Genomic DNA, 27,362 nt, shown 5'->3' with positions numbered 1-27,362 from the left:
CCTGAAGAATATGCTGGGACAATCAAATAAACAGCTCCTTTTAATAAGGAGCCTCCCACCAGCCACAGTAAACAAATCAAATAAATAGATTTTGTACTGTAAGAGTCAGGTTGTCACCCACAAGGCTACATACAAAATGAATTGTACAACTTTGTTCTCTCAGCTTCTGAAGGACAAAAAGGACTGACTTAGCTTTCAGATTTCACAGATTTTAATTATTCTTTATTTTCATACTTTAGTCAAATCCTGTGGGTAAAAAGCGCTGATATATCAGCCAGGGCTCACACACACCAATAGATATAAAAAAGATATATCAATATAGTTATGCATCTGCAGCTAAAATATATAGATATCACAGGGATGTGACAGCTAAAATAAAGACACAAGAAAAATAACTGCTGAGAAATTTCAGGTCAAGTTACATAGGTACTATAGGCAGATGCCACAAAGACCACCTAAAAATGCTAATTGTATTCATTAAACCCCTAGACAAGGAAGACTTGACTAGAAAGACAAACAATAAATCACAGGGGACATATATATTTTAAAGTCATTAGTCAAGCATAACATTGAAGACTACAGTCATTTCCTGACATTTTATCCCTTCTGCTATTAACTCTATTTTCAAATCTGCCTACGATGACATAATCATCTTGAGAACATAAGATCAATCTTACAACCACTTACTCCAGTCACTAATATTTTGTATCCAAATAAAATAAGAAACTACTATTATTTTAATTTCCCAATTGTAAATATTTAATGCTACAAACGATATTTCAATAAAAGTACTGCAGTTCAGCCTCAACTAACTCTGGTAAAGATCACTTTACCTGTGCAACAGAGCCTTGGAAACCATTCTGAATACCCTGGCATCTTCCAACAAAAACATCAGGTAAAGACCTCATTGAAAGCACAGTAAAGGAAGGTGATGGGCTTATAAAAACTGCTGAGCAATTATTAGTGCTGAGTCCTACACAGAGTAGAGCTGTGCTACACTCTGCAGTTTAAACGGAAGCAGACTGCAACATGAGGTCACTACTGACAAGGAGGTACCCAATCAAGAGTCTACAATTTTTTTCCTCATTACTTTGCAACTTTTCAGGAGGTGGACAAAGAGGAATAAACTTTTTAATCCAGCTAGACTTCTCTCAAAAATATATAAGCCTAATCCAATGTAAGTGGAGAAACCAATCTGTTTTCATTAATCAAACTACTACATCCAGGGACATAAATTGTAAATACGAAATTACTAAAATATGCAAAATAGGTAGAGTGCTATTGTTCAATTATCCAATTTGAGAAAAGCATTTATGGTTAACTTTTCAAGCCTAAAAATTGGATAGCTTCCAGATAAGTCATGCTAGAACTATACCAAAATTACCATTTAAAAAACTATGGTTTCGAAAAATAAACATATAAAACAAAACAAAAATAATAATCTCATGCTCCTTTAAAACCAAAAGCAAAAATCCTTTCCTTACTTTCCCCATCAACTTAGGAGTACTTTATACCTATGACAAGAGTGTATCAAAAGATTTCTCACTGTTACAAAGTTAGTCAATAAGTTATATATAACAAGTCTTTAAAATATCAAATGCATCATTTACAGGAGAGGGAAAAGAGGGAGAGAACCTCTCAATATTTATCATGTGCTAGTACTTAAAACATTTTTTTTAACTCTAATAAAACTTCCTCATGACCCAGAGCATAAATTCTACTTGTTACTGCCCAACATTTCTGGTACTTCCACCAAAGTATGACTCCCTTTTTACACTCAAGTGGAACCTGGATACTGAAAATGTGAACTGATAAAACCTGTCAACTGAAATATTTTGCAAACTATATGACTCAATGATGAAAGAAAAGAAAAAAGATACTACTACAGTTCGCATACCCCCTCTAGTCAACTGAAGGCATATTTTCTCAATAATAGGGGATCCACAGAATGAAGTGGAAACCAGTTTTTTTTTTTTGAGTCTTGCACTTCCACCCAGGCTGGAGTGCAGTGGCATGATCTTGGCTCACCGCAAGCTCTGCCTCCCGGGTTCACGCCATTCTCCTGCCTCAGCCTCCCCAACAGCTGGGACTACAGGCGCCGGCCACCACGCCCAGCTAATTTTTTTTTTGTATTTTTAATAGAGATGAGGTTTCACCATGTTAGCCAGGATGGTCTCGATCTCCTGACCTCGTGATCTGCCCGTCTCAGCCTCCCAAAGCGCTGGGATTACAGGCGTGAGCCATGGTGCCTGGCCAGAAACCAGTCTTAAAACCCTAAACCCATGGCTCTTCCTAAATCACTTCTTTCCTGCACCTCATCTAAAATTGAACCATCAGAAACCAATGAACTCACAAGAATGAAGCCCTAGCGTTAGTAACCCACAAAGAGAGTTTCAATTTTTTCATCTTTCTTTTTTTTTTTTTTGGAGATGGAGTCTCACCCTGTCGCCCAGACTGGAGTGCAATGGTGCCATCTCAGCTCACTGAAACCTCCGCCTTCCGCATTCAAGCAATCCTCCTGCCTCACCCTCCCGAGTAGCTGGGATTACAGGCGCTCGCCAACATGCCCAGCTAATTTTTTGTATCTTTAGTACAGACAGGGTTTCACCATGTTGGTCAGGCTGGTCTCGAACTCCTGACCTCGTGATCCACCCTCCTTGGCCTCCCAAAGTGCTGGATTACTGGCATGAGCCACTGCGCCCAGCCCAATTTTTCATCTTTCTAAATTGAGTTTTAGGAAGGCATCAGAAGCACAACTTTAAATGAACTTTATAACACGAAGTAATTTTTTTTGGCTTGTGGTTTCTTAAGCATGAGCATAAATTAAAAATTACCTAAACCTCAAGCCAAAATAAACTTTCCCAATACAACACAGGAAAAAGATTATAAAGCACAGGGAAGAAAAGGTAAAAGCTCTTTTAGAACTCTCCTTTCTCTCTTCACATTTTTTAAAGGTAAAAATTCCCCTAAAATTTGTACATTTAAATATAAAGCTAAAGGAGGCCGGGTGCCGTGGCTCACACCCGTAATTCCAGCACTTTGGGAGGCCGAGGCAGGTGGATCATGAGGCCAGGAGTTCAAGGCCAGCCTGGCCAACATGGTGAAATCCCGTCTCTACTAAAATTACAAAAAGTTAGCTGGGCATGGTAGCAGGCACCTGTAATCCCAGCTACTTGGGAGGCTGAGGCAGGAGAATCACTTGAACCTGGGAGGCGGAGGTTGCGGTGAGCTGAGATCACGCCATTGCACTCCAGCCTAGACAACAAGAGCGAAACTCCATCTCAAATATATATATATTACATAAATAATATATATGTAATATATATCATATACATATTATATAATATATATATCATATACATATTATATATAATATATATCATATACATATTATATATAATATATATCATATACATATTATATATCTAATATATATCTATAACATATATATAAAGCTAAATGATAAACATGTGGATATAAAACAACAATTTAGAGACAATTTTGAGATTTCCATGGACTTCAAGGATAAGACTGAACCTCAGGAACAATCAAACAAAACTACTGCTTTTTCATGCACCCTAGGCTGCTCACACCCCAAACTCCACCATTTTTTCTACTCCAAAGACAGCTTAAATCTTAACAAAACATAGCTAATGACAACTGCAGAAATAACAGATACATGAACAGACCAATCAATACAACTCACACACAAACATTTAAACCACTGGTTCTCAAAAAGAGGTCTATAAACCTGAGAGTCTTCAAAACCCTTTCTATGAAAGAGTTAGAAGTACCTTCATACTGTATGCCTTTTTCACTGCGCTGACATTTGCATGTTTTCAAAATTTTTAAATTGGGAGGCCATCAGGCTGAGATGGCTCCAGTGCCTTGGCTTCCTACATAAGTAAACTAAAACCCAATGTCAACAGTAAGATGACTAATCAAAACCCGCCAACTCGGGCACCTGTAGTCCCAGCTACTCAGGACGCTGAGGCAGGAGAATGGCGTGAACCCCGGGGGGCGGAGCCTGCAGTGAGCCGAGATCGTGCCACTGCACTCCAGCCTGGGCGACAGCGAGACCCTGTCTCAAAAAAAAAAAAAAAAAAAAAAAAACCCGCAGACTAACCTCTAACTAGGAACTTTCCACTGTATCATATCCAAATAAGGCAAATGCCTACCCAATCAAGTTATTTCTTTACTTCTGCTTTCAGCCTATAAAAGCCCCAATGCTCAAGCTGCTCAAGTGGAGCACTCTGAACCTCCTCTGGTTTTGACTGCTGCCTGATTCATGAATCCTTTAATGCTCAAATAAACTTAAAATTGTTGTTTAAAGTTTTCAACAATGATGATGCAAAATCAATGGTAGAAAAAGCTGCTTGGCAGCTAAGTCCAGGCAAGTAATACTGTGTCTTAGCCTAAGTCCAGGCAAGTAATACTGTGGCCACTGCATTCTTCCTCACCAGCCACTTGAAACTTTTTAAAAAGGGGCCAGTCCATGATGGAGAAGCAGAAAACAATGATTAATTTCATCTTATTCCTTGAGTACATTTCTTTTTTAATTTTCAGTGTAAATGGGAAGTACTTATAAAGCACTTCTGCTGCATAGCTTATCTTGTTTGAGTTGAGAGCTAAACTAATCACTTTTATTATGGAATACCACTTTTACTTGAAAGATAGACTAACATCTAAATCATGGTTATTAGGACTTGAACACTGGCAGACATTTTCTCAAAAACAACTAAGACTCTAAGAAAAACTGACAATATAAAATTTGAATTTTCAAGCAAAAATCAAAATTCTGGAAAACCTGTATCCTCCTCCATAAGCTCAAAAACACCTGAATACTTAAAGATGCTTCTGATGCAATCAACAGTGATATTAAAGAATGTGAACTTTAAGAAATATGCCAACATCTGGAAGATGTACAGAACTCAGTGAAGCAATCTTTTCCAAATGACCAATATACCATATCCCATCCCCATCATGGTCCTCTTCCCTGGGTCACAGGGGCAGCCCCATCCTTTGAACGGTAGAGGTAGCCACCCCTAGGGCTCACACACTCTGTGCTCTGGTAGAGATGGTGCTGCCTGTTATCACACCAGAGCCATACCTAAAGTGGCAGAAGAGTATGGTGCCAGGCATAATGGAATCTTGCCAAGGTCCCCAAGGTCCCCCATCATTGGTGGCCCCTCCTTTGCATTTAGGGCCTCCTTGCAGGCCCTTGCACTCAAGGCCTGTAATTGATTTCTGAATTGCCTTCAGGGTCTTTTTTTTTTTTTTCTTTTTTGAGACAGGGTCCCACTTAGTTGCCCAGGCTGGAGTGCAGTGGTGCAATCATGGCTCACTGTAGCCTGGACCTCCCATGCTCAAACAATCCTCCCACCTCAGCCTCTTGAGTCACTGGGACCACAAGCACATGACACAATGCCCAGCTCATTTTAAAAAATTTTTTGGCCAGGTGCAGTGGCTCATGCCTGTAATCCCAGCACTTTGGGAGGCTGAAGTGGGCAGATCATGAGGTCAGGAGTTCGAGACCAGCCTGGCCAACATGGTGAAACCCCCATCTCTACTAAAAATACAAAAATTAGCCAGGTGTGGTGGCGTGCACCTGTAGTCCCAGCTACTCAGGAGGCTGGGGCAGAAGAATTACTTGAACCCAGGAGGCGGAGGCTGCAGTGAGCCGAGATCACACCACTGCACTCCAGCCTGGATGACACCAAGACCTTCCAGCCTCTATCCATTACCCAGTTCCAAAGCAACTTCCATATTTTAGGTATTTGTTACAGCAACACCCACTCCTCAGCACCAATTTTCTTAGTCCATTCACATTACTATAACAAAATGCCATATACTAAGGAAATAACAGAAATTTATTTCTCACAGTTCTAGAGGCTGAGAAGTCCGAGATCAAGGCAGCAGCAGATTCAGTGTCTGATGAGGGCCCATTGATAGACTTTTCACTGTGTTACCATTGAGTGAAAGGGGTAAGGAGTCTTCTCTCAGGCTTTTTATAAGGGTTCTAGTCTAATTCATGAGGGCCCCACCCCCATGGTGTAATAACCTCCCAAAGGCCCCACTTCCTAATACCAAAACTCCAGATCATAGCAGCAACAGATTAAATGCAGAAGAAAATGTAAGAATCCTTCACGATAGAAATTCAAGAGATTTGCAAAAATGTAAAACATTGTCAGTAAAAAATTTAGGGAATTAGAAAACACAATTACTTTTCATTTAAAAAAATTACACTAATATGTGACAGGTTTATTGTTACTTTAAAAAACTAAATAAGGCCCAGAAATCCCAGCACCTTAAGGAGACTAAGGCTGGAGAATCACTTGTGCCCGGGAGCTTGAGACTGGCCTGGGCAACATAATGAGACCTTGTATTTACAACAAATATAAAATATTAGTCAGGCATGGTGTTGCATGCCTGTAGTCCTAGCTATTCATCAAGCTGAGGTGGGACGATTGCTTGAGCCTGAAAGGTCAAGGCTGTAGTGAGTCATGATCATGCCACTGCACTCCAGGCTGGGCGACACAGCAAGACCCTGTCTCAAAAAAATAAAAAATTAACTAAATAATTTTTTTCTCAGTTTTAATTCCTAATATAAACACCAATAGATGTAACAAACTGAAACAAAAGTTCTTTAGGGTGCCCAATAATTTTTAAGTGTGTAAGGGATTGTATAACCAAAATATCTGAGAAGCACTAACTTAAAACTAATAAAGGAGAAAGAATTTAATAAAAATCCACGAGGTCATAAATAGTTACATTTTAGCTACAAACAGAAGCACCCAGGCCAGGAGTGGTGGCTTATGCCTATAATCAATCCCAACACTTTGGGAGGCTGAAGTAGGCAGATCACTAGAAGCCAGGAGTTCGAGACCAGCCTGGCCAACATGGTGAAACCACATCTCTATTAAAATTACGAAAATTAGTCAGGTGTGGTGGCGCACATCTGTAGACCCAGCTACTTGGGTGGCTGAGGCGCAATAACCCCTTGAACTCTGAAAGCAGAGGTTGCAGTGAGCCAAGATTGTGCCACTGCCCTCCAGCCTGGGCAACAGAGCAAGACACTGTCTCAAAAAAAAAAAAAAAAAAGCATCTTTCCAAACTACAACTTGGCAAAGAAATACTCCCTGTAGTTAAATATTCTCAGTTTTTATTTCTAATATGGTAAATACCAACAAGTATAGTTCACATTAACATAAGCTCATTGGAGTCCTCAATAACTGTTTATAAGGGTACTAATGTTTGAGACCGAAAGTTTGAGAATTGCTAACTTAAATCATCCCCCAAGTGTTTATTTCTCTTAGGATTCCAACATACTTTCCTAGGCTACTTCTGAAGAGAAACACAAAGCAGGCTACCTAATATTTCCAATAAATGTTTGCAAATTACTTCATAGGAATACTCAAAAAGATGACATGTTAATTACTAAAAGTTCAATCTCCAGTTTCAAATACATTAAGAGCTCCCTGTGTACTAGGCCCTATGCATTCTAGTGAAATTTCTCCCTGACTTTCCTTTCACCCAAGGTAGATAATCAAACAATACATTTTATATTTCTTCTGTCTCAGAACACTGACACATTTGCTATATATGTAATTTTAATCATATTAAATTGAACATTCAAGAAAATTCCATCTTGCTTCTAAAGCTCCATTTATTCAACATGTAATACTTTACTGAGTGCCTATTCTGTAGCAGGCACTATCCTAAGTGTTATAAATACATGAGTAAACAAAATCCTGCTGTCTCATGGTTTACTTTCTAATGCTGGAAGATAGACAATAACAATAATAAACGTATGTTAGATGGTTATAACAGTTATGGACAAAATAGAACAGGGTAAGGGAGATCAAGAATGGGGGATGAGGAGTTTATCACTGATATAGTGACATTTCAGCAAAGAATTGAACATACTGAGAGAACCATGCAGCTATCTAGGGGCATATTTATCCATACAGAAGAACAGTCCAGTGCAAAGGCTCAAGTAGAACATGACTGGTGAATTAAAGAATTTTGTTATGGCCAAAAGAGAATGACCAAAGAGAGAGCAGGCAAGAGATAAAGGAAAAAAGGGTACAGCAGTTAGGGGTGGGATGGGGTACACTATGTATATAGAACCTTACAGGCCATTTAAGAATTTTGGCTCCTTCAATAGACATTAAAGGGATTTAACCAAAGGAATGAAATGCTCTTTCCTCTCTGAAGAGTTCAGAGAAAAAAAATATAATAAATGATCTTAGTTTTTTAAAACAACGGACATGTTATACTAATGAAATCAGCTAGACTCAGCAAAATACTTTTATAATTTATAAGAAACAAGAATAAAAAGCTTAAGTGGGTTGCTGGGGATTAGAAATAATATACTTCAATGGGAGCTGGGTGCAGTGGCTCACACCTGTTATCCCAACACTTTGAAAGGCCGAGACGGGTGGATCACTAGAGATCAGGAGTTCAAGAGACCAGCCTGGCCAGTGTGGTAAAACCTCGTCTCTACTAAAAATACAAAAATTAGCCAGGCATGGTGGTGGGCGCCTGTAATCCCAGCTACTCAGGAGACTGAGGCAGGAGAATCGAGAACCCAGGAGGCGGAGGTTGCAGTAAGCCAAGATCACGCTACTGCACTCCAGCCCAGCCTGGGCAACAGAGTGAAACTCCATGTGAAAACAAACAAAAAACAAACAGATACCCTTGTTTAGCAGAGAGACATGCAAAAATAAATATCTCTAAAAATATATTTAAAAACCCTAATCATTCTTTCTGAAAGGCTGATCAAACACATCTGTTCCTTTTTTTTTTTTTTTTTTTTTTTTTTTTTTTGAGACAGAATCTCACTTTGTCACCCAGGCTGGAGTGCAGGGGTGACATCTCGGCTCACTGCAAGCTCTGCCTCCCGGGTTCATGCCATTCTCCTGCCTCAGCCTCCTGAGTAGCTGGGAATACAGGCACCCGCCACCATGCCCGGCTAATTTTTTTTTTTTTTTTTTTTGTATTTTTAGTAGAGACGGGGTTTCACCACGTCAGCCAGGATGGTCTCAATCTCCTGACCTTGTGATCCGCCCGCCTCAGCCTCCCAAAGTGCTGGGATTACAGGTGTGAGCCACCGCGCCGGGCCTAACTACCTGTGTGCTTCATTCCACTTCAATTTTTCATTTGCTTATCTCTCATTAAGCACTTATGAAATGGCATGCATTTTTATTTACTTTTAATTTCATAGAGGACACATCTATAAACAACTTCAATCTTTAGCCTCTATCTCAAGCAGTAATAACATCCGTAAAAATGAGTTGCCATTCAAATAAATGTAAAAATAGGTAATTTATAAAAAATTTTAATACGAGCATCTTTAATAACAAATAGAATAATAAATTGAACACAGTCTGAAGGTACTACACACCGTGGATATTTTTACTTTCAAGAGTTAAATTATTAACATTTTCATAAATAAATAAATGTCAACTAAAAAAACAGCAGGTACCTCTACTCTGATGACATGTAAAGGGTTTTATTTACCTGAAAAGTACTATAATGAAGCAATAGATACCACCAAAAAAAGTAGTCATGGCCACTTTTTAATCTTTATACACTTTATCAGCCAAAACTAAAATAAAAGGGAAATGTATAGATATTAACTGAAACACATAAATATTACTAAATCTAGAAGACCACAATGGTAGACCTATCTGTTTCTGCTGCCTAATATCCCTACCCCAACATTTTGGTAATAGCCCTATCTTCCCGTGGGAAACTAGCTCCTCCCTCCATCCCACACAGTCCTCGGATACACATAAATCACAATGACCAGTTCCACGCTGGCCATGGGAATAGACACCTAACTAAATTTAGGGCAGACCCTCTCCCGACCACCCCACAGCTATGTGCTCCAGAGCAGAATAACAGACAGACGGAGGCAGTCAGAACTCTCACAGCAATAGCCACATGCTGAAGAGATTATTCCATGCCTCTGTGTTTCTAAATTTCACAGAGCTGCCCATGTTCTTATCTTTGCATTTCGATTTGACTGTAGCCCAGAATCCTTCTTATTAATAAACTGCTTTTTCTATACTTTAACCAGAATCTATTTCTAGGAGGTGCAATTAAAGAATCCTAACAACTGGCCAGGCATGGTAGCTCACGTCTCTAATCCCAGCACTTTGGGAGGCTGAGGTGGGCAGATCACCTGAAGTCAGGAGTTTGAGACCAGCCTGGCCAACATGGTGAAACCCCGTCTCTACTAAAAATACAAAACTTAGCCAGCCATGGTGGCGCGGGCCTGTAATTCCAGCTAATCGGGAGGCTGAGGCCAGAGCATCGCTTGAACTCAGGAGGTGGAGGATGCAGTGAGCCGAGATCACGCCACTGCACTCCAGCCTGGGCAACAGAACGCAACTCCATCTCAAAAAAAAAAAAAAAAAAAAAACAAAACAAAACAGACAACCACTAGATCTCCAGTGAATCCTTCTAAAATGACTGTGTTGGAGCAAAGGAGGATCCTCTACAAAACCAGACAGATGATCGAAGAGAAGCTATTAGTAATATGTATTTGAAACCATATTTAGCCTTGCTGGTAATTACATAAATAAAAATACTTAATGAATTCACTTGTCTAAATCAGCACTGTCCAAAAGAAATTCTGCAATGATAGAAATGTTCTATATCTGCACTGCCCAACATGATAGTCACTTGCCACACGTGTGGCTACTGAGCACTTGAAACGTAGGTGGCACAAATATGGAAGGAATTTTAAAATTTTATTTAATTTCAGTTCGTTTAAGTTTACATTTAAATACACACAAGTGGCCGGGCACAGTGGCTCACACCTGTAAGCCCAGGAGCTCAAGGCCAGCTTGGGTGACATGCCGAAACCCCATCTCTACAAAACATACAAAACCTAGCTGGGCATGGTAGCAAGCACCCGTGGTCCCAGCTACACAGGAGCCTGAGGCAGGAGGACTGCTTAAGCCCAAGACGTAGAGGCTATACATGAGCTGTGATTGTGCCACTGCACTCCGGACTGGATGACAGAGCAAGAGACCCTGTCATTAAATAATAATAAATACACAGAATGAGCTAATGGCCACCTTATTGGAGAGCAGAGCTCTAAATTAACAAAATTAGAGGCCGGGTGCAGTGGCTCACTCCTGCAATCCCAGCACTCTGGGAGGCCAAGGCAAGCGCATCACTTGAGGCCAGGAATTTGAGACCGGCCTGGCCAACATGGTGAAACTGCATCTCTCCTAAAATACAAAAGTTAGCTGGGCATGGTGATGCGTGCCTATAGTCTCAGCTACTTGGGAAGCTAAGGCATGAGAATCACTTGAACCCGGGAGACAGAGGTTGCAGTGAGCCGAGATTGTGCCACTGCACTCCTGCCTGGTTGACAGAGTGAGACTCTGGTCTCAAAAAATAATAATAAATTAATTAATTAACAAAATTTAAAACACCCATTTAAATCTACTGCTGTAAGGTCCTCAAGAAAATACTGTTAATGACAGTGCAAACTGGGTCACGTCCTTTAAGCAGTCTGGAAATATTTATCAAAAGCCAGAGAAAGGGTCACTCTTCAATTCCAGTAATTTATCCAAATAATTTAGAAGGAGGAAAGGGCCAAACAACAAAGGTGTTTTGTTTTTTTTTTTTAGTGGCAGTACAGTACTGACAAGCTAGCTGAAACAACTCAAAATATCAAGAAAAAAGAATGTTAGAATATAGTTAAATTTCTGAACATATAGATAACATTTTAATATATACTTAAAATAGTTAAGAGACCATCAAAAAATAAATTAGAAGGTCATGTAAACACACATAAAAGCAAAAACAGAATGTTAAATCGGGCAACAGAGAATAAACATGCTAACAGAATTATGATCATGTTTGAAGAAACCATCGATTATATAAAGATCTAGAGGCCTACAGAGAAATGTAATAATTGTGTTTAGCAGCATTTAAAATTACTTCATAATTTCCCTAAATGGCAATAGATAGCTCTTCCCTTAGATATTACCAGTTACTTTTAAATGACATTTTGCTTTCTGATTCAAATTCTTATTTCCTCTTTTTTTTAACCACCATTCCACTGAACACAAATTAAATGAAAAATATCTAGTGGACTAAATATATAGCTGGATCCTCCTAAGTAGAAAGGGTTAGTAAACCATGGAGCTTTACGGAGAACTAGCACAGAACTTAGCAGACCTGAAGATACATATGGGGAGTATGACAATGTAAACTGGGTCACATCCTTTAAGTAGTCTGGAAATATTTATCAAAAGCCACAGAAAGGTTCACTCTTTCTCCTGAGTTTTCTAAAGCTTCCTAAATAGTGTGCCCAGTGGTCCCAGCTATGTGCTGGGATAGGGTCTTCAGCCTACCACATTTATCGAATTTACCCAGCATGCCACGTAAATATTAATCATTTTGTACATGAAAAGAATTGGAAAGCACTATCTTAATGGATAAGAGTTCCATCCTCACAGCCTAGTTACAACTAATTGTAGCCTGGAAATGGGATATACAAGTCAATTCAGCCACTGTATCCGTCTCTAACGATGCTACTTCCAGAGGTTCTGAAATTTTATCCAGCCCAATTAATAAGCTAATACAAAACAAACTCTAACAAGAAATATTTCTAAGAGGTTATGCTTTTGAAAAAAGGTATTAACACTAATAACTGAAAATTCCTTAGCAAGACTGCATCTTTAAATTTTACTTCTTGCTCTTTTACACACGCAAATGCCAAACTTTCACATATAGTTACAGTTTGTGTTCCCGAGTGCTGGAGTGAGTCTACACTTAGAATGAAATACTCAAAAGCTAAAGTTCATTCAACTGAGCTATTACCTTGTTGTTGCCGTAACACTATTTGATTCCAGGATGTTTTCAGTCATCCTTAATTGTACCACCTCTGGCATGTCATTTGATTTTTCTGCACCCTCTTCTGGAAGTTCTTCAATATGTTCCAGCTTTTCATCTTCCTCTTCTTCCTCAGAAAGTTCATTAACCTATATAAATAAAAGGAAATTCGGAATTAAAATGTAATGAAACTGTTAACACATCTAAGACATACTATTCTATGAAAATTTTAAACACAAACAACTCATTTTTATTTCATTTCCTAGGACCAATCTCTCTTATGGAGTAAGTAACTGTCAACTTTCTCACATCAAAATAAAATTGTAACTAGACAAATGTAACATTTTGAAGCAGGATTAGTGTACCACTAGTTGCAAATTAGTATATTAGTATATTGCAAAATTAGTATATCTAGGAATATAAGTAAGCCTGTAGGGTATAGTTAACACTAAGAAAATTTAATTTTCTAACTAGTTTCGTAAATCTAACACTTACAACAGACTTTTAATTGATCTGATTTTCCAGATGCCTTAAACAAGTCATTTTAATATAGTAAGTGTGAAAAAAGGGCAAAAAAATGTTGCCTTAAGATGTTAGCTACATTTTAGAAAAAGTCAGCTAACTTCTAAGTGATTCAGATTGAATTATTCATGAAGAGATGGAATCCTATAACAAGGAAGAACTCATATTTTGACCAGTAAGCACAAGTCAAGGTTATAATTATCTTGCTAGCAGGAGCTCTAAAATGTCCACCATTATCAAACTGGCTACATAGGTAATCACTCTAATAAAAAGATACTGAAATATTAGAGAAGGAAAACCAGCAAAATATTTTCAAATGAGTTTTTAAGTTATCCCAAAGAAGAAACTATCTATAGAATTGCTTAACATAAACTAATACTAGTCATTAAAGACTCTGAGCAATAAAAGTATGCTTTTTCTCCGTGCTAGAAAAATGCAATAGAAATATCTAGAATAAATGTGTTTACTACTACATGTAACAGTGGTGTTTTTCCTGATAGACAAATACAGTTACTAGAATACTATCAGAAAGTAAAACTGCAACCAAAAGAAAGGTAATTACACTGTGATATTCTATCACACTCCTAATCAACAAGTACAGAGTGCCTATTTTAAAGTATAATACAGGCTGGGTACGGTTGGTGGCTCACACCTATAATCCCAGCACTTTTGAGAGGCGGAGGGGGTTGGAACCCTTGAACCCAGGAGTTCCAGACCAGCCTGGGCAACGTGGTGAAACCTTGTCTCTACAAAAAAATACAAAAATTAGCCAGGCATGGTGGCATGTGCTTGTAGTCCCCGCTACTTGAGAGACTGAGGTAGGAGAATCACTTGGGCCCAGGAGGTTGGGGCTGCAGAGAGACATGATTGTGACACTGCACTCCAACCTGGGTGACAGAGTAAGATTCGGTGTCGAAATTAAATAAAGTATAACACAATAGCTAAAAGCTAGGCCTCAGAGGCAGAAATATCTATATTCACACATCCCTACTTGCCCCTAACTTTCTCTGGCAACTTATTTAACTTGTCCAAGTCTTAAGTATAAAATGGAAATGCTATACTAACTACCTCACAGAGCTGGTTGAAAGGATTAAAATACGTAACCTCTTCAGCAATGTCTATACATAATAATCAATAATGCCTATCATAACTGAAATTGTCATTTCTTTAATAGCATAGATCGTGGTTTCTACAAGTAACATCATTTTTTATATAAATAAAGAGAGTATCCACCATCCAAACTACCTAAAGCAGGAGGTCTCTACCACATGTCTATCAAGGTCACTAGTCAGATGGGTCACTAAAAAGTCATTATTAACAATAGTTAGGCCAGGCGCGGTGGCCCATGCCTGTAATCCCAGAACTTTGGGAGGCCAAGGTGGGTGGATCACTTGAGGGCAGAAGATCAAGACCAGCCTGGCCAACATGGCGAAATCCAACCTATACTAAAAATACAAAAATTAGCCGGATGTGGTGGCATGTGCCCGTAATCCCAGCTACTCCGAAGGCTGAGACAGAATTGCCTGAACCCAGGAGGCAGAGGTTGCAGTGAGCCAAGATTGCACCACTGCACTCCAGCCTGGGCAACACAGCAAGACTTTGTCTCAAAAATAAAAACAAAACAGTTAGTGAACCATTAAGTTCACATGTAAAGTACATGCTGCAGATTCTGTATAATTCGTTGTGTTTATAAATGTCTTTCCTAGTCTATCCCACATCATGTATAATGCTAATGAAAAGGACTGAAAAATCACTGGCCTAAGTGATTAGCTGAGAGGTAAAATTTCAACACAAAGATGAAAATCCCAAATGATAGATCAGGTTTTAAAATAGATCTAATGGGAAATTATCCTCTTTCCCCATCTATGTATTTTATTAACTAGTGAAAGTTGAGAGGATGTACTTAATATCCATCTGGTAATCTAAGCAAGGAAACACTGGCCAAAAAAAAAAAAAGTTTTCAGAAGTATAAAAGGGGGCCAGGTGCAGTGGCTCATGCTTGTAACTCCAGCACTTTGGGAGGTAGAGGTGGGTGGATCACCTGAGGCCTGGAGTTCGAGACCAGTCTGGCCAACATGGCGAAAGTCTGTCTCTACTAAAAATACAAAAATTAGCCAGGCATGGTGGCGAGTGCCTGTCGTCCCAGCTACTCGGGACGCTGGGGCAGGAGAATTGCTTGAACCTGGGAGACGGTGGTTGCAGTGAGCCAAGATCACACCATTGCACTCCAGCCTGGGCGACAGAGCGAGACTGTCTCAAAAAAAAAAAAAAAAAAAAAAAAAAAAAGGTTGGGGCAGGGGTGGGAATTATTGTGGTTGATTAATAAAAGCTTGGGCACAACAGCAAAATATCAAAAAACATTTTTAAAGAAGGCTTTTAAAACTGAGAATAAAAACTTACTCAGTTCACACCTTTTTGGTACAGAGATACTATTATTTTAACATTTTTGTTTGTTTTTAAGATGGAGTCTTGCTCTGTCGGTCAGGCTGAAGTGCAGTGCTACGATCTTGGCTCACTGCAACCTCCGCCTCCCAGGTTCAAGCAATTATCCTGCCTCAGCCTCTCGAGTAGCTGGGATTACAGGCACATGCCCCTATGCCTGGCTAATTTTTATATTTTTAGTACAGACAGTGTTTCACCATGTTGGCCGGGCTGGTCTCAAACCCCTGACCTCAGCTGATCCACCCACCTCAGCCTCCCACAGTGCTGGGATTATAGGCGTGAGCCACCATACCTGGCCTATTTTAACATGTTACATCACACTTTTTAAAATCATTTTGTGGGGCCAGGTGTGGTGGCTCACACCTGTAATACCAACACTTTGGAAGGCCAAAGCAGGAGGACTGCTTGAGGCCAAGAGTTCAAGACCAACCTGGGCGACATAACAAGACCCTGTCTCTATAAATAATAAAACAATTTTTTAAAAGATTATAATGTAACCTCAGAAAGAGATTTTCATATTCTAGAGTCACCAGAATTTAAAAATTACCTGCCACTTAAACTATTAATATCCAGATGCTTCCCATTAGTGACAATTATATTATTGTGTTGATTTGCTGTATTATTGAAGAAAAACTTCAAATTTTTAAAAATGTGTACCGAATCTTTCCCTCTACTTTAAATTTCTCACCCCTTGCCTATATTCCTCTGTGCTAGCAGTTTCTCTGCAAAAAACTAAAACACTGCATTATCCTTACAAAATAAACAATAGGAAAAGAAACAAAAAATCTCTACCATATACTCTTGATTTTAATGCCTTTTCCTTATTAATCGAATTATGGAGGACAGGATGTTGTTCAGGAAAAAAATCATGAATGTGCCACCTACTGATTACATATAATAACCAAGATAATTACTTCCAGGTCAGTACTTAAATTCCACTTATGTCTGTGGCAAGTCTTTAAGAGCATATTATTCTTAAAAAAAAAAAAAAAAAAAAAAAAAAAAAATTATCCCTCCAAATAGAATATTCTCACCTGTTCAGTAATTGAACTCAAATCATTAGATGAAAAATCTTCCTCTTCATTCTCAAAAAACTCATAGTAGTTTTCCAGAAGTCCAGCCATTATCTTGCTCACTATTTCTTGCTCTTTCATATCTTCCACATCTGTGTAAATGCTAAGAGTAGAAGTCCAAATTGAATAGGGAGTTCTTAAATCAATCACAGGTAAAGATAGAAGACAATCAATGAGATACTTTACGAATATGGGCAATTTATGTCACCATTCTGTGCTTCCCTTCTCCCATCTGTAAAACCTACCTAATTTGTACCCTGTTCACGAAAATGCTGTAAGAATTAATCATATCTACTATAAAAAATAATTGTTCATCAAGCAATCTACGATCCTTGGGAAACAATATAATGATTCCATTTCATATATCTAATTTTTTTTTTTTTTTTTTTTATGAGATGTAGTCTTGCTCTGTCACCCAGGCTGGAGTGCAGTGGCGCGATCTCGGCTCACTGCAAGCTCTGCCTCCCCGGGTTCACGCCATTCTCTTGTCTCAGCCTCCCGAGCAGCTAGGACTACAGGCGCCCGCCACCATGCCCAGCTAATTGTTTTATTTTTAGTAGAGATAGGGTTTGACCCGTGTTAGCCAGGATGGTCTCGATCTCCTGACCTTGTGATCTGCCCACCTCAGCCTCCCAAAGTGCTGGGATTACAGGCGTGAGCCACTGCGCCTGGCCTCAGATATCTAATTTTTAAAAATTAAACAAAAATTTTTGAAACAACTTACTGGAAGACATCTGGACCAAAGACAGCAGCCAAAGAATTTGCAGACCAAATTTCTTCATGATGTGATGCTACATTGGCTAAAAATCTACACAGAAACTTTAACAAACTGTAATTAACAGGTGGAAGCTGTTGTAAGAGGAACCTCAACTTTCTTCCAAATTCATCTTCATTATTATAATCTATAAAACAATAATAACAGGTTTTTTTCAATAAAGGAAAAAGCAAAGCTCTGATATTTTGCCAGGTTCACATTACTCCACCCACATCACCTTTTTACTATAACAATTCAAAACCTCTTCACTTCCTCTACTGCGGCCAAATGCCTTAGGGCTTTGTATTTCACTTATGAAATGGAGAAGAGGTGGAGAAGAGGAGCTGGAAAAAAGGAACTCAACCCCTTAATTGCTGGAGGATGTTTTCCTCATCTATTACTCATTGGCCCCAATTCTCTAGTTTTTTTTTTTTTTTTTTAATTCTCATCCTACTGTCTCCAGCATGACTGTACCTGTGTTTCCACACTAGTGCCAACTATAAGAAGTCAAAATGCACTGGCCATGCCAGACAATACGAACCAATAGTGAGCAAAGCAGAGATGCAATTTGAGGGGCTAATAGTATCAGTGATACCTTTCAGCTTAGATGAAAGTAAAAACAAGGAAAGAACAAGGTAACAGTGTGATTTTCTTCTCCTGGCTTCCTAAAATAAACGATTAACTTCAGCAATATCAGTAGAACTAAATTAAAAGGTCTTTCATTTCTCATCTGTTTTTCTCGTCTAAATTTATGTTGGTTTCTGCTTATCAAGTAAACTTTATCACGCAAGTTAGGCCTTGTATTTATCGTGTCAATGAGTTTTCATTAACAGAAACTAGACCCGTATTCATTGCACTGATTGGTGAGGATCCCATTTGGGAGAAATAAGCGCTCAGAGGTCCTCTCGAAATGAAGTGATTTATTGTGCTACATGAGTAAAAATCAATTAAATTATGTTTCATTTTGTATTTTTCCGCAGGTTCTTAAAATTATTTTACTGAAAAACTCTTAGTAAAAGGTTACAGTAATGATATTAGCTATCTCTGCAAAATAATACTAGTCTAAAAAGTTTATCAGGAAATAGGACTCCAGTACTATGTTGATTAAAAAAACAAAAATTTGGCCTGGTATGGTGGCTCACACCTGTAATCCCAGCACTTTAGGAGGCTGAGGCAGGTGCATTGCCTGAGCTCAGGAGTTTGAGTCCAGCCTGGGCAACATGGCGAAACCCCGTTCTACCAAAAATACAAAAATTAACCGAGTGTACTGGCACACACATGTGGTCTCAGCTACTCAGGAGGCTGAGGTGAGAGGAGGCAGTGGTTGCAGTGAGCCGAGATTGTGCCACTGCACTTCAGCCTGGGTGACAGAGTAAGACCGTGTCTCAAAAAGAAAAAAAAAAAAAAAAAAAAAAAAAAAAAGGCTGGACACGGTGGCTCACGCCTGTAATCCCAGCACCTTGGGAGGCCGAGACAGGCGGATCACAAGGTCAGGAGATCGAGACCATCCTGGGTAACACGGTGAAACCCCGTCTCTACTAAAAATACAAAATATTAGCCGGGTGTGTTGGCAGGCGCCTGTAGTCCCAGCTACTCGGGAGGCTGAGGCAGGAGAATGGCGTGAACCCAGGAGGCGGAGCTTGCAGTGAGCCGAGATCGCACCACTGCACTCCAGCCTGGGGGACAGAGCGAGACTCCATCTCCAAAAAAAAAAAAAAAATTTTAAGTTTATCAGGAAAGGCTAGTCACATGAGTTTTACTTAAAATTTAAAATGCAACCAATAACAACTCTTCTATACCTTGTAATAGTACCAGCTGTCCATTCAAATGTACCAGTACTTTAATCTTAAAATCAGACAGAATAGTCCCTGGATTAATGTTTAAATCACGTACCTATAACTGATGAGAAATTTTAACAACCTAAGCATTCAGCAGAAAATTATTTTAGAAAATCACATATCAAAAATGCAAGCAGTTAATATTATCAATATAATGAAGATACCAACACTGACAAATTCTACCTAACATTCTCTCCAGCTCTGTGGCACTTAATGTCTAGCATACCTATCCATATGTTTATTTTTATCATCTATTTTACCATCTTCCCTTATCACCTATAGCATTTTAGTTCTGTGAGGGCAGAGATATTTTTTTCTTTGAGACAGGCTGTCACTCCAGGCTGGAGTGCAGTGGCATGATCACTGAGGCCCACCACAGCCTCAACCTCCCAGGCCCAAGCGATCCTCCCACATCAACTTCCTAGGTAGCTAGAACCACAAGCAAATGCCATCACAGCTGGCTATTTTTTGAAGTTTCCATAGCGACAGGGTCTCCCTATGTTGCTCAGACTGGTCTAGAACTCCTAGGCTCAAGTGATCCTCCCACCTCAGCCTCCCAAAGTGCTGGGATTACAGGCGTGAGTCACCACATCCAGTCATGAGGGCAGAGATTTTCATCTAGTTTTTTTCAGTGCTGAATTCTCAGTATCTGGAGCAAGGGTCCCCAGCCGGGGCTGCAGACCAGTCTGTGGCCTGTTAGGAACTGGGCCATACAGCAGGAGGTGAGCAGCCAGTCAGATCAGTGGCGGCATTAGATTCTCATAGGAGCAAGAATGCTACTGTGAACTATGCATGCAAGGGATCTAGATGTACTTTCTTTATGAGAATCTAACGCCTAATGATCTGAGTTGGAACAGTTTCATCCCAAAACCATTCCTCCTCTCCATCAGTGGAAAAATTGTCTTCCACAAAACCGGTCCCTGGTGTCAAAAAGGTTGGGGACTGCTGATCTAGAGCACTGTCTAGCATATAGCAGATGTTCAATAAACATTAATTGAATTCACTGAATGAATACACAATAACTGAAAAAAGATGTTGAACATACTACACCATTTGATTTGAGTTGGTAAGCTTGTGGCAATACTGTTTTTATTTGAAATACTATCCACATTATCCAAAGTTTTGTTTGGCTACATTTCTTCTACACATTTGTACCCATACTGGCCTGTGTCTGAAGTCTTCAAATAAGGCAGAGAAGCATTTCAAAATACACTAAATATATACATACTTGCTTAAATTTCTTTCCTTTGGAGTCTACTTTCTAGTTAAATCACATCCAGGGAAAATAATGTATGTATCAGAGAAGTTTCCCCTAACAATTCCTTCAAGTACCGTAACATTTTTTGGAAATGTTCTAACTAATCCACAAAACTGCTAGCTATGTTCTCTACCAAAACACAATGTATAAGCAGTTGGACTAACCATTATAGTCTAACCCAGAAGTTGTCAACATCTGACAATGAACGGTTGTCATGACTTTGGGGAAGACAGTGCCTTTGGTAGAGGTCAGGAATGCTGCTAAACATCCTAAGGGACACAACTCCCCATCACAAAAAATTATCAAGCCCAAAATCAACAGTACCAAGGCTGTGAAACCCTAGTCTAAATAAAAGGTTTGACCACACCAGTGTATGCACTGTCCAGCTACCACAGAAAAATGAAACCACTTTTTAAAAACAAAAGCTGAACTGCAACTGCAACAGTGTTTCTTCCATGATCTTAAAAGCAGTAACTGTCATGTATTTGTGAACATTAAAATATTATCATATTATTTATCTACAGCTGGGCGCCATGGCTCATGCCTGTAATTCCAGCACTCTGGGAGGCCAAGATGGGTGGATCACTTGAGGTCAGGAGTTCGAGATCAGCCTGGCCAACAAGGTGAAACCCCATCTCTACTAAAAATACAAAAATTAGCTGGGTACGGTAGCACACACCTGTAGTCCCAGCTACTCAGGAGGCTGAAGCACAAGAATCACTTGAACCTGGGAGGCAGAGGTTGCAGTGAGCCAAGATGGTCCCACTGCACTCCAGCCTGGGTGACAGAGCAAGACTCTGTCTCAAAAAATAAAAGAAACAAACAAAATTATCTACAGTAAATGAAGAGAGGAAACTTTGTTCAGAGATCTAGACACCTTCCCAAAATAACTAAATGAATGAATGAACAGATGATATTACAACATAAATGCAAATATCACCTCAAATACTACCATACCTAGCTGCAGAGCTATTAAAGAAATGGGTGTATATGTGAGTATATGTGCACACATACATACGCATGCTAATGATTATGTATGTATAAGTGGAAAATAGAAGAAAACAGTGAATTTCTCATATTAAACATGAAAGCACTTATTGACCATAAGCATTTTTGCTTTTTTTGTGCATATTTTTTGCAAATTTTTGCATATCTTAAATTCCTTCACAAGTGAATGTTAGCGTAAGAATAAGTAACGAGATGCATATTATAATTCCATGAATGTCAACACAGCACATGGTGCTGTCATAATTTTAAATGAAAACCAGGCCATGGCTAAGACTGAAACTTTTTCAAATAGGGTAAATGTGCGATTTTTGAAAGAAAAGAAGGGGTAGGATTGGTTTACAATTTATGGCCAGAAAGTTGTGTCTTTGAAGAGGAACTTAGTTGTCCCAACAGTACATGATGCTGTCATATGAAAACCAGGCTAGGTACAATGGCTCACTCCTATAATCCCAGTGCTTTGGGAAACTGAGACAGGAGGATCACTTGAGCTCAGGAGTTCAAGACTTGCTTGGGCAACATAGCAAGATCTTGTCTCTACAAAACATAAAAAATTTTAAAAAATTAGCCAGGCATGGTGGTGAGCGCCTGCAGTCCCAGCTACTCAAGAGGCTGAAGCGAGAAGATCACTTGAGCCCTGGAGATCAAGGCTGTAATGAACTAGGATCACACCACTGCACTCCAGCCTGGGCGACAGAGCAAGGACATTTCAAAAAAAAACAACAAATAAATGAAAACCAATTGAAATGACAATCCTAGTGAAAAATAAATAGCTTCTGATAGATTCTACCAGTGAGTCAATGACTTTGCTTCCATTAAATCTCACTGCAATTATTAATTTATAAATTTTCATTCAGGACTGAAAGATTATCTGACTCTTGGAACTTTAAATACGTGTCTGCAATTCAGCTAACAGAGGGAACATGGAAACCTAACACTATAAAGAGAATGGCTCTAGAGTTATTTTAAAAGGCTCAAAAAACCTTTACCATATTGGTTTCAGTTCATATTTAATAAATGCAAAATGCTTATTACATGTCTCAACATAAACATTTGAAAAAATTCCTGTAATAATAAAATGGATTCAAAAATTCAAAACAAAAAAGCGTAATTTTGGGGGGAGAAAAATTAAAGTGATGCATTGAAAAAAGGGCAGCCTTACTAATAACATTTCATTTTAAAACCTGTTTTTTTGATCCAGATTATAGAGTAAAAGAACAGAATTGAATCAGGTTACCCATTCCTGAATATAGCAAGTTCAAAGTAAGCCTTATGATTTAGCTGTACAGAAAACATGTGTAAGAGGGTCACAGAACGTCTTTGCATTGACCTTGATACATAAATCAAAGACATCTAACTTAGGCTCACAGTTTAAAATTCAAGAAAAAGACGGATAAACACTTTCGAAAGAAAATACACCTTCTCTGACAACCTAATACTTAAGCATATATACACACGTATTACAGAATGTCCAGCTGTGATAGAGATAGGCATAAAGGAAGTAGTTACAATTTCTTAGCATAACTGAATTTCTTTAGAAGCCCCGATTCCAAAAATAAATGAATTGCATAATATCAAAAAAGCCTGAAAAGGTAGTTTTAAAATTCAAGAAATATATAATGCTATATGCCAACTTTATATATTTTCCTATATAATGAAGCACGTCCCTCCATTACATATATATGAATACCATTTGGCTCTAGGAACAGAAGCATTTCCTCACTTCTTAGTTCTTTGACCTTTCTGCTGCCTCTACCATTATTTTTCCTGTTCCTGTCCCACTCTAGCTAAGCACTACTTTTTAGTCACCACCAAAAAAACCTAACAAAGATACATCTTTTTTTGTTTCTTTGGCTTAGAGTCTAATGTTCAATTTGATATCCATTTCCTTTAGCTAAGTGTCCAAGAACAAGTTTTAGGTATATTCCAAGCCTAGAATCAAAGTTGTCTTCTTGCTTTTGCTAGGAAATTCTATCAAACCAGGGATAAGTAACCCTAATAGTGGTAATATCACCACTAAGCAACACCTTTGGCTCTATTGGACATTGTGCCACCACACACATTACCTTACATAAATTTGTCTTCTTTCTTTTTGATGACCCCTCCTACTCCTTGTTCTTGTCTCCTCCCTTTCCTCTTCTTCACCCTGTATCTTAGGCTAATAACACCAATCACAAAAAGTAAATAGTACTAGAGGGATCCCAGAACTTGCCTTTCCTATGACAAGATCATACAACCCCAAAAAGCAAATGAGAAGATAACAAATTAATGTCTAAAATACTATACTTACTGTTTACATGTCAAGATTTCTAAAAGGTAAAGACTAGAAAATTAACAACAAATGACCGATTGATAAGTATCAAATTATGTTACCTTGAGAAAGCTGCATCAAGTGAATATGTAAACTGCCAGGGATAACAGGTTCAGGAAGTTCTTGAAGAAAAAATCTAAGAAGGCTAATAGCTGAGGGAACATCTGCTTCCTTAACCAAATCCACCTCTTCTCCGCTGTCGTATCTCTGCCGAAGCCACTCCACTGTCTCAGCATTTCCATTGACTTGAAAAAGTCCTTGTTGCTCCAGACCTCCTATGTTAGTTCAAGGCAATCACTCAATAAGCTGCAATGTCAACTGCTTGACCATATATATTCATTCTCCAATTAACTTAAAATACTCATACTTTTGGAAAGCCTTTCTTGGCTCCCTGGACTTGACTAAAAACCTTCAAATTATACATCTAGAAACATACTATCTCTGTTCTAAGGGATATTCTATTTTATCCCACCCCTTATATCCATTAAAAATATTCCTATCACCCCCACTAAAACTTGTTCTAGGCTGGGCAACTGTCATTTCTAAGCAAATGAATTTAAGTAAAAATCACACTAAAACATTAAAAAGAATTTCTAGTTTTTCCTGTTTTGGACTTTCCATATTAAAAAAAAAAATTAAAAATCCAAGGTCAAAAAGGGGTAAGTTGTGTTTATTAAAACAAAAGCTAGCCCTCAAAGTAAGGAAATGTATACCATGTTCCTCAATATAGTCCACAACGTGGCGGACTATGAATGGAACCTCATTGTCTGGATGTCCTCCCTGCTGCAGCTCATCAAGTGGAATTCCAAATATTTTGTTAGCAAGAACGGAGTTGCAGTTACTCAAGGAAGGGGAGGAGCTCTTCCTCATATCTTTTTTGCAGCCAGAAATCAAAGCTGTCTTTTCTGCCAAATGAAAGACAAAAAAAAAGACTATAATGATTAACAGGTGGCAATACGACTAGATACATTAAAGAAAAATGCTTTACACCTGAATGTGTTCTCATCTATTTAAATATGTTTCAGTTAGCAGGCCCATAGTGTGTTCTACAGATGAAGTTCAGTACAATTACCTAAACATATTCCCTATTACGAAGAGTTAGTGCTGAATGCTCCCTTTAGTGCTTGCATACTTATCAAACAATAGCAAAGTTAATCATCAAAGATTTAGCAAGAGGCATTAATGTCCCAAAGACAAATTAAGGAGCAAATCTGGCTCCAAGAAAACCTTTACTGAACAAGCTTGTTAATGACACAGGTAAATCCAAACCCACTCTGGACTGTGCCATATAAGCTCATCTAACCCCTCAATTCATAAGCCCAAACGGAAGAGAATCCTTTTTAGAAAGTGATGATCTAATAACCACTTTTTATAAAAGACAGGCTAATAAGAACAAGATTAATGAGTTCTTATTTCTACATGATAAAGCAGCTGTAATTTTTTTTTTTTTTTGAGACGGAGTCTCGCTCTGTTGCCCAGGCTGGAGTGCAGTGGCATGATCTCGGCTCACTGCAAGCTCTGCTTCCTGGGTTCATGCCATTCTCCTGCCTCAGCCTCCCAAGTAGCTGGGACTACAGGCGCCCGCCACCACGCCCGGCTAATTTTTTTTTTTTTTTTTTTGTATTTTTAGTAGAGACGGGGTTTCACCATGTTAGCCAGGATGGTCTCCATCTCCTGACCTCGTGATCCACCCGTCTCAGCCCCCAAAGTGCTGGGATTACAGGTGTGAGCCACCACACCCAGCCTGCAATACATTTTTATAAAAAAGAAATTTTTCATTTCTGGACACCAACTTTCAGTAAGAGATGTCCTTTTATCAACACTGTTATTTCTTTTTATTTTTTGAGACGGAATTTCGCTCTTTTTGCCCAGGCTGGAATGCAATGGTGCAATCTTGGCTCACTGCAACCTCCACCTCCTGGGTTCAGGCGATTCTCCTGCCTCAGCCTCCCATGTAGCTGGGATTACAGGTGTGCGCCATCACGCCCGGCTAATTTTGTATTTTTAGTAGAGACGGGGTTTTATCATGTTGGCCAGGCTGGTCTTGAACTCCTGACCTCAGGTGATCAGCCCGCCTCAGCCTCCAAAGTGCTGGGATTATAGGCACAAGCCATCGTGCCTGTCCTTAACACTGTTATTTCATAATTATCCAAAAGAAAAATTTTCAGAGCCATCTAGTTCAGAAACAGTTATTTGTCCTAATTTTGTAGGAATTGTGATCAGTAAAGAAGTGGGAGAAAACAATGTCTCAGATGGCCATTTCCAATATCTGACACGTCAGAGAACAAGTAATCCCAAGAAAAATTTATTTTGTAAAATAAACACATTACACATTTATTACTTTATGTAGGAAAAGAGTATTTGTAAAAGAAAGAAAAACTCAAAGGTTGATAATGAACAAAATGACACCAGCTGGTATTTTTTCCATCACCCCAGAAAAACAATTTCTTTCTCACTGCAAGAGAAAGAAAGCAAATCACAAAAATAAGTCTACTAAAATTCATAAGTTTACAAAAATAAGCTCCACTGGATCAAGTGTATACCCACTGGATCAAGAATGTCACATGACTAGGAAACAATGCAGCCAACTTAAAAGAAAAGAAAAAATTAACTTAAGGATAGCAAAATGCCATACATTTACATAGTCTCAGACAAGCAACATCCATTCTTCAACGTATCTGGTGCCAGCTAAGAACTATAAAACCTCAAGTTAAATCAAATAGCAGCTATAGGGGCAAGTTCCAAAATCTCTATGGATTTATAGAGCACAAGATAGTTACCATTTTGAAAACTTACCTTTCAGTACTTAAATACCTAAGTTTAAAAAATGGCTTCTGCACCAGCTACCCTCACTGAGCAAGCATTCTTTTGTCATTTATGGCTGTTTGAGATTATGGCAGAAGATCAGCCTGTAGTTCCTCATTGAAGAAATGCAGAACTCGATCAGTACTTCAGCAGTTAATCTACAAGACAAAAACAATTATTTCAATTTCCCACATCTTTAACTGTCAGAAGAGACTATTAATAGAAGCAGCAGTAAAGTCCTCTTAAGAGGTTACCTATATTGAAAGGTATTCTTCTGTCTGAAAAATCTATCTGTAACCTAAAGGCAAAACCTTGCAAAGGTTTCAGATGATGATGGAAAACTGGAGATCTTTCTACTGAAGATAAATAAATAAACGAATTGCAAAGGAGGATATGTGACAGGACATATCTTCAAGGACTACACCATTCAAATAATCCATTTTCCTCAATTATGTGTAGACACCCTACCCCATCCCATTCCTTCCTCATTTCC

At 38.8% G+C, this 27,362-nt stretch overlaps 1 protein-coding gene across 3 annotated transcripts in view; it reads right to left on the bottom strand.

The window, feature by feature from the left end:
• FAM13B (family with sequence similarity 13 member B) overlaps positions 1 to 27,362 on the bottom strand; it is a 100,436-nt gene that overhangs the window by 55,428 nt on the left and 17,646 nt on the right. For all 3 annotated transcript variants that reach the window (XM_030828706.1, XM_030828705.1, XM_030828707.1), the window contains exons 2-7: positions 26,861 to 27,027; positions 24,778 to 24,969; positions 24,127 to 24,339; positions 17,623 to 17,800; positions 16,860 to 17,001; positions 12,850 to 13,010 (exon numbers count right to left, since the gene is read on the bottom strand). In XM_030828706.1, the coding sequence (XP_030684566.1) occupies positions 12,850 to 13,010; positions 16,860 to 17,001; positions 17,623 to 17,800; positions 24,127 to 24,339; positions 24,778 to 24,934 (851 nt within the window). In that variant the 5' untranslated portion in view covers positions 24,935 to 24,969; positions 26,861 to 27,027. The remainder of the gene's footprint in view (positions 1 to 12,849; positions 13,011 to 16,859; positions 17,002 to 17,622; positions 17,801 to 24,126; positions 24,340 to 24,777; positions 24,970 to 26,860; positions 27,028 to 27,362) is intronic.

Source organism: Nomascus leucogenys, chromosome 2 (assembly GCF_006542625.1).
Source record: "Nomascus leucogenys isolate Asia chromosome 2, Asia_NLE_v1, whole genome shotgun sequence".
Lineage (NCBI taxonomy): Eukaryota > Metazoa > Chordata > Mammalia > Primates > Hylobatidae > Nomascus > Nomascus leucogenys.
Note: the sequence above shows the minus strand (reverse complement) of the source record. Positions and strands in the feature narration are given on the sequence as shown.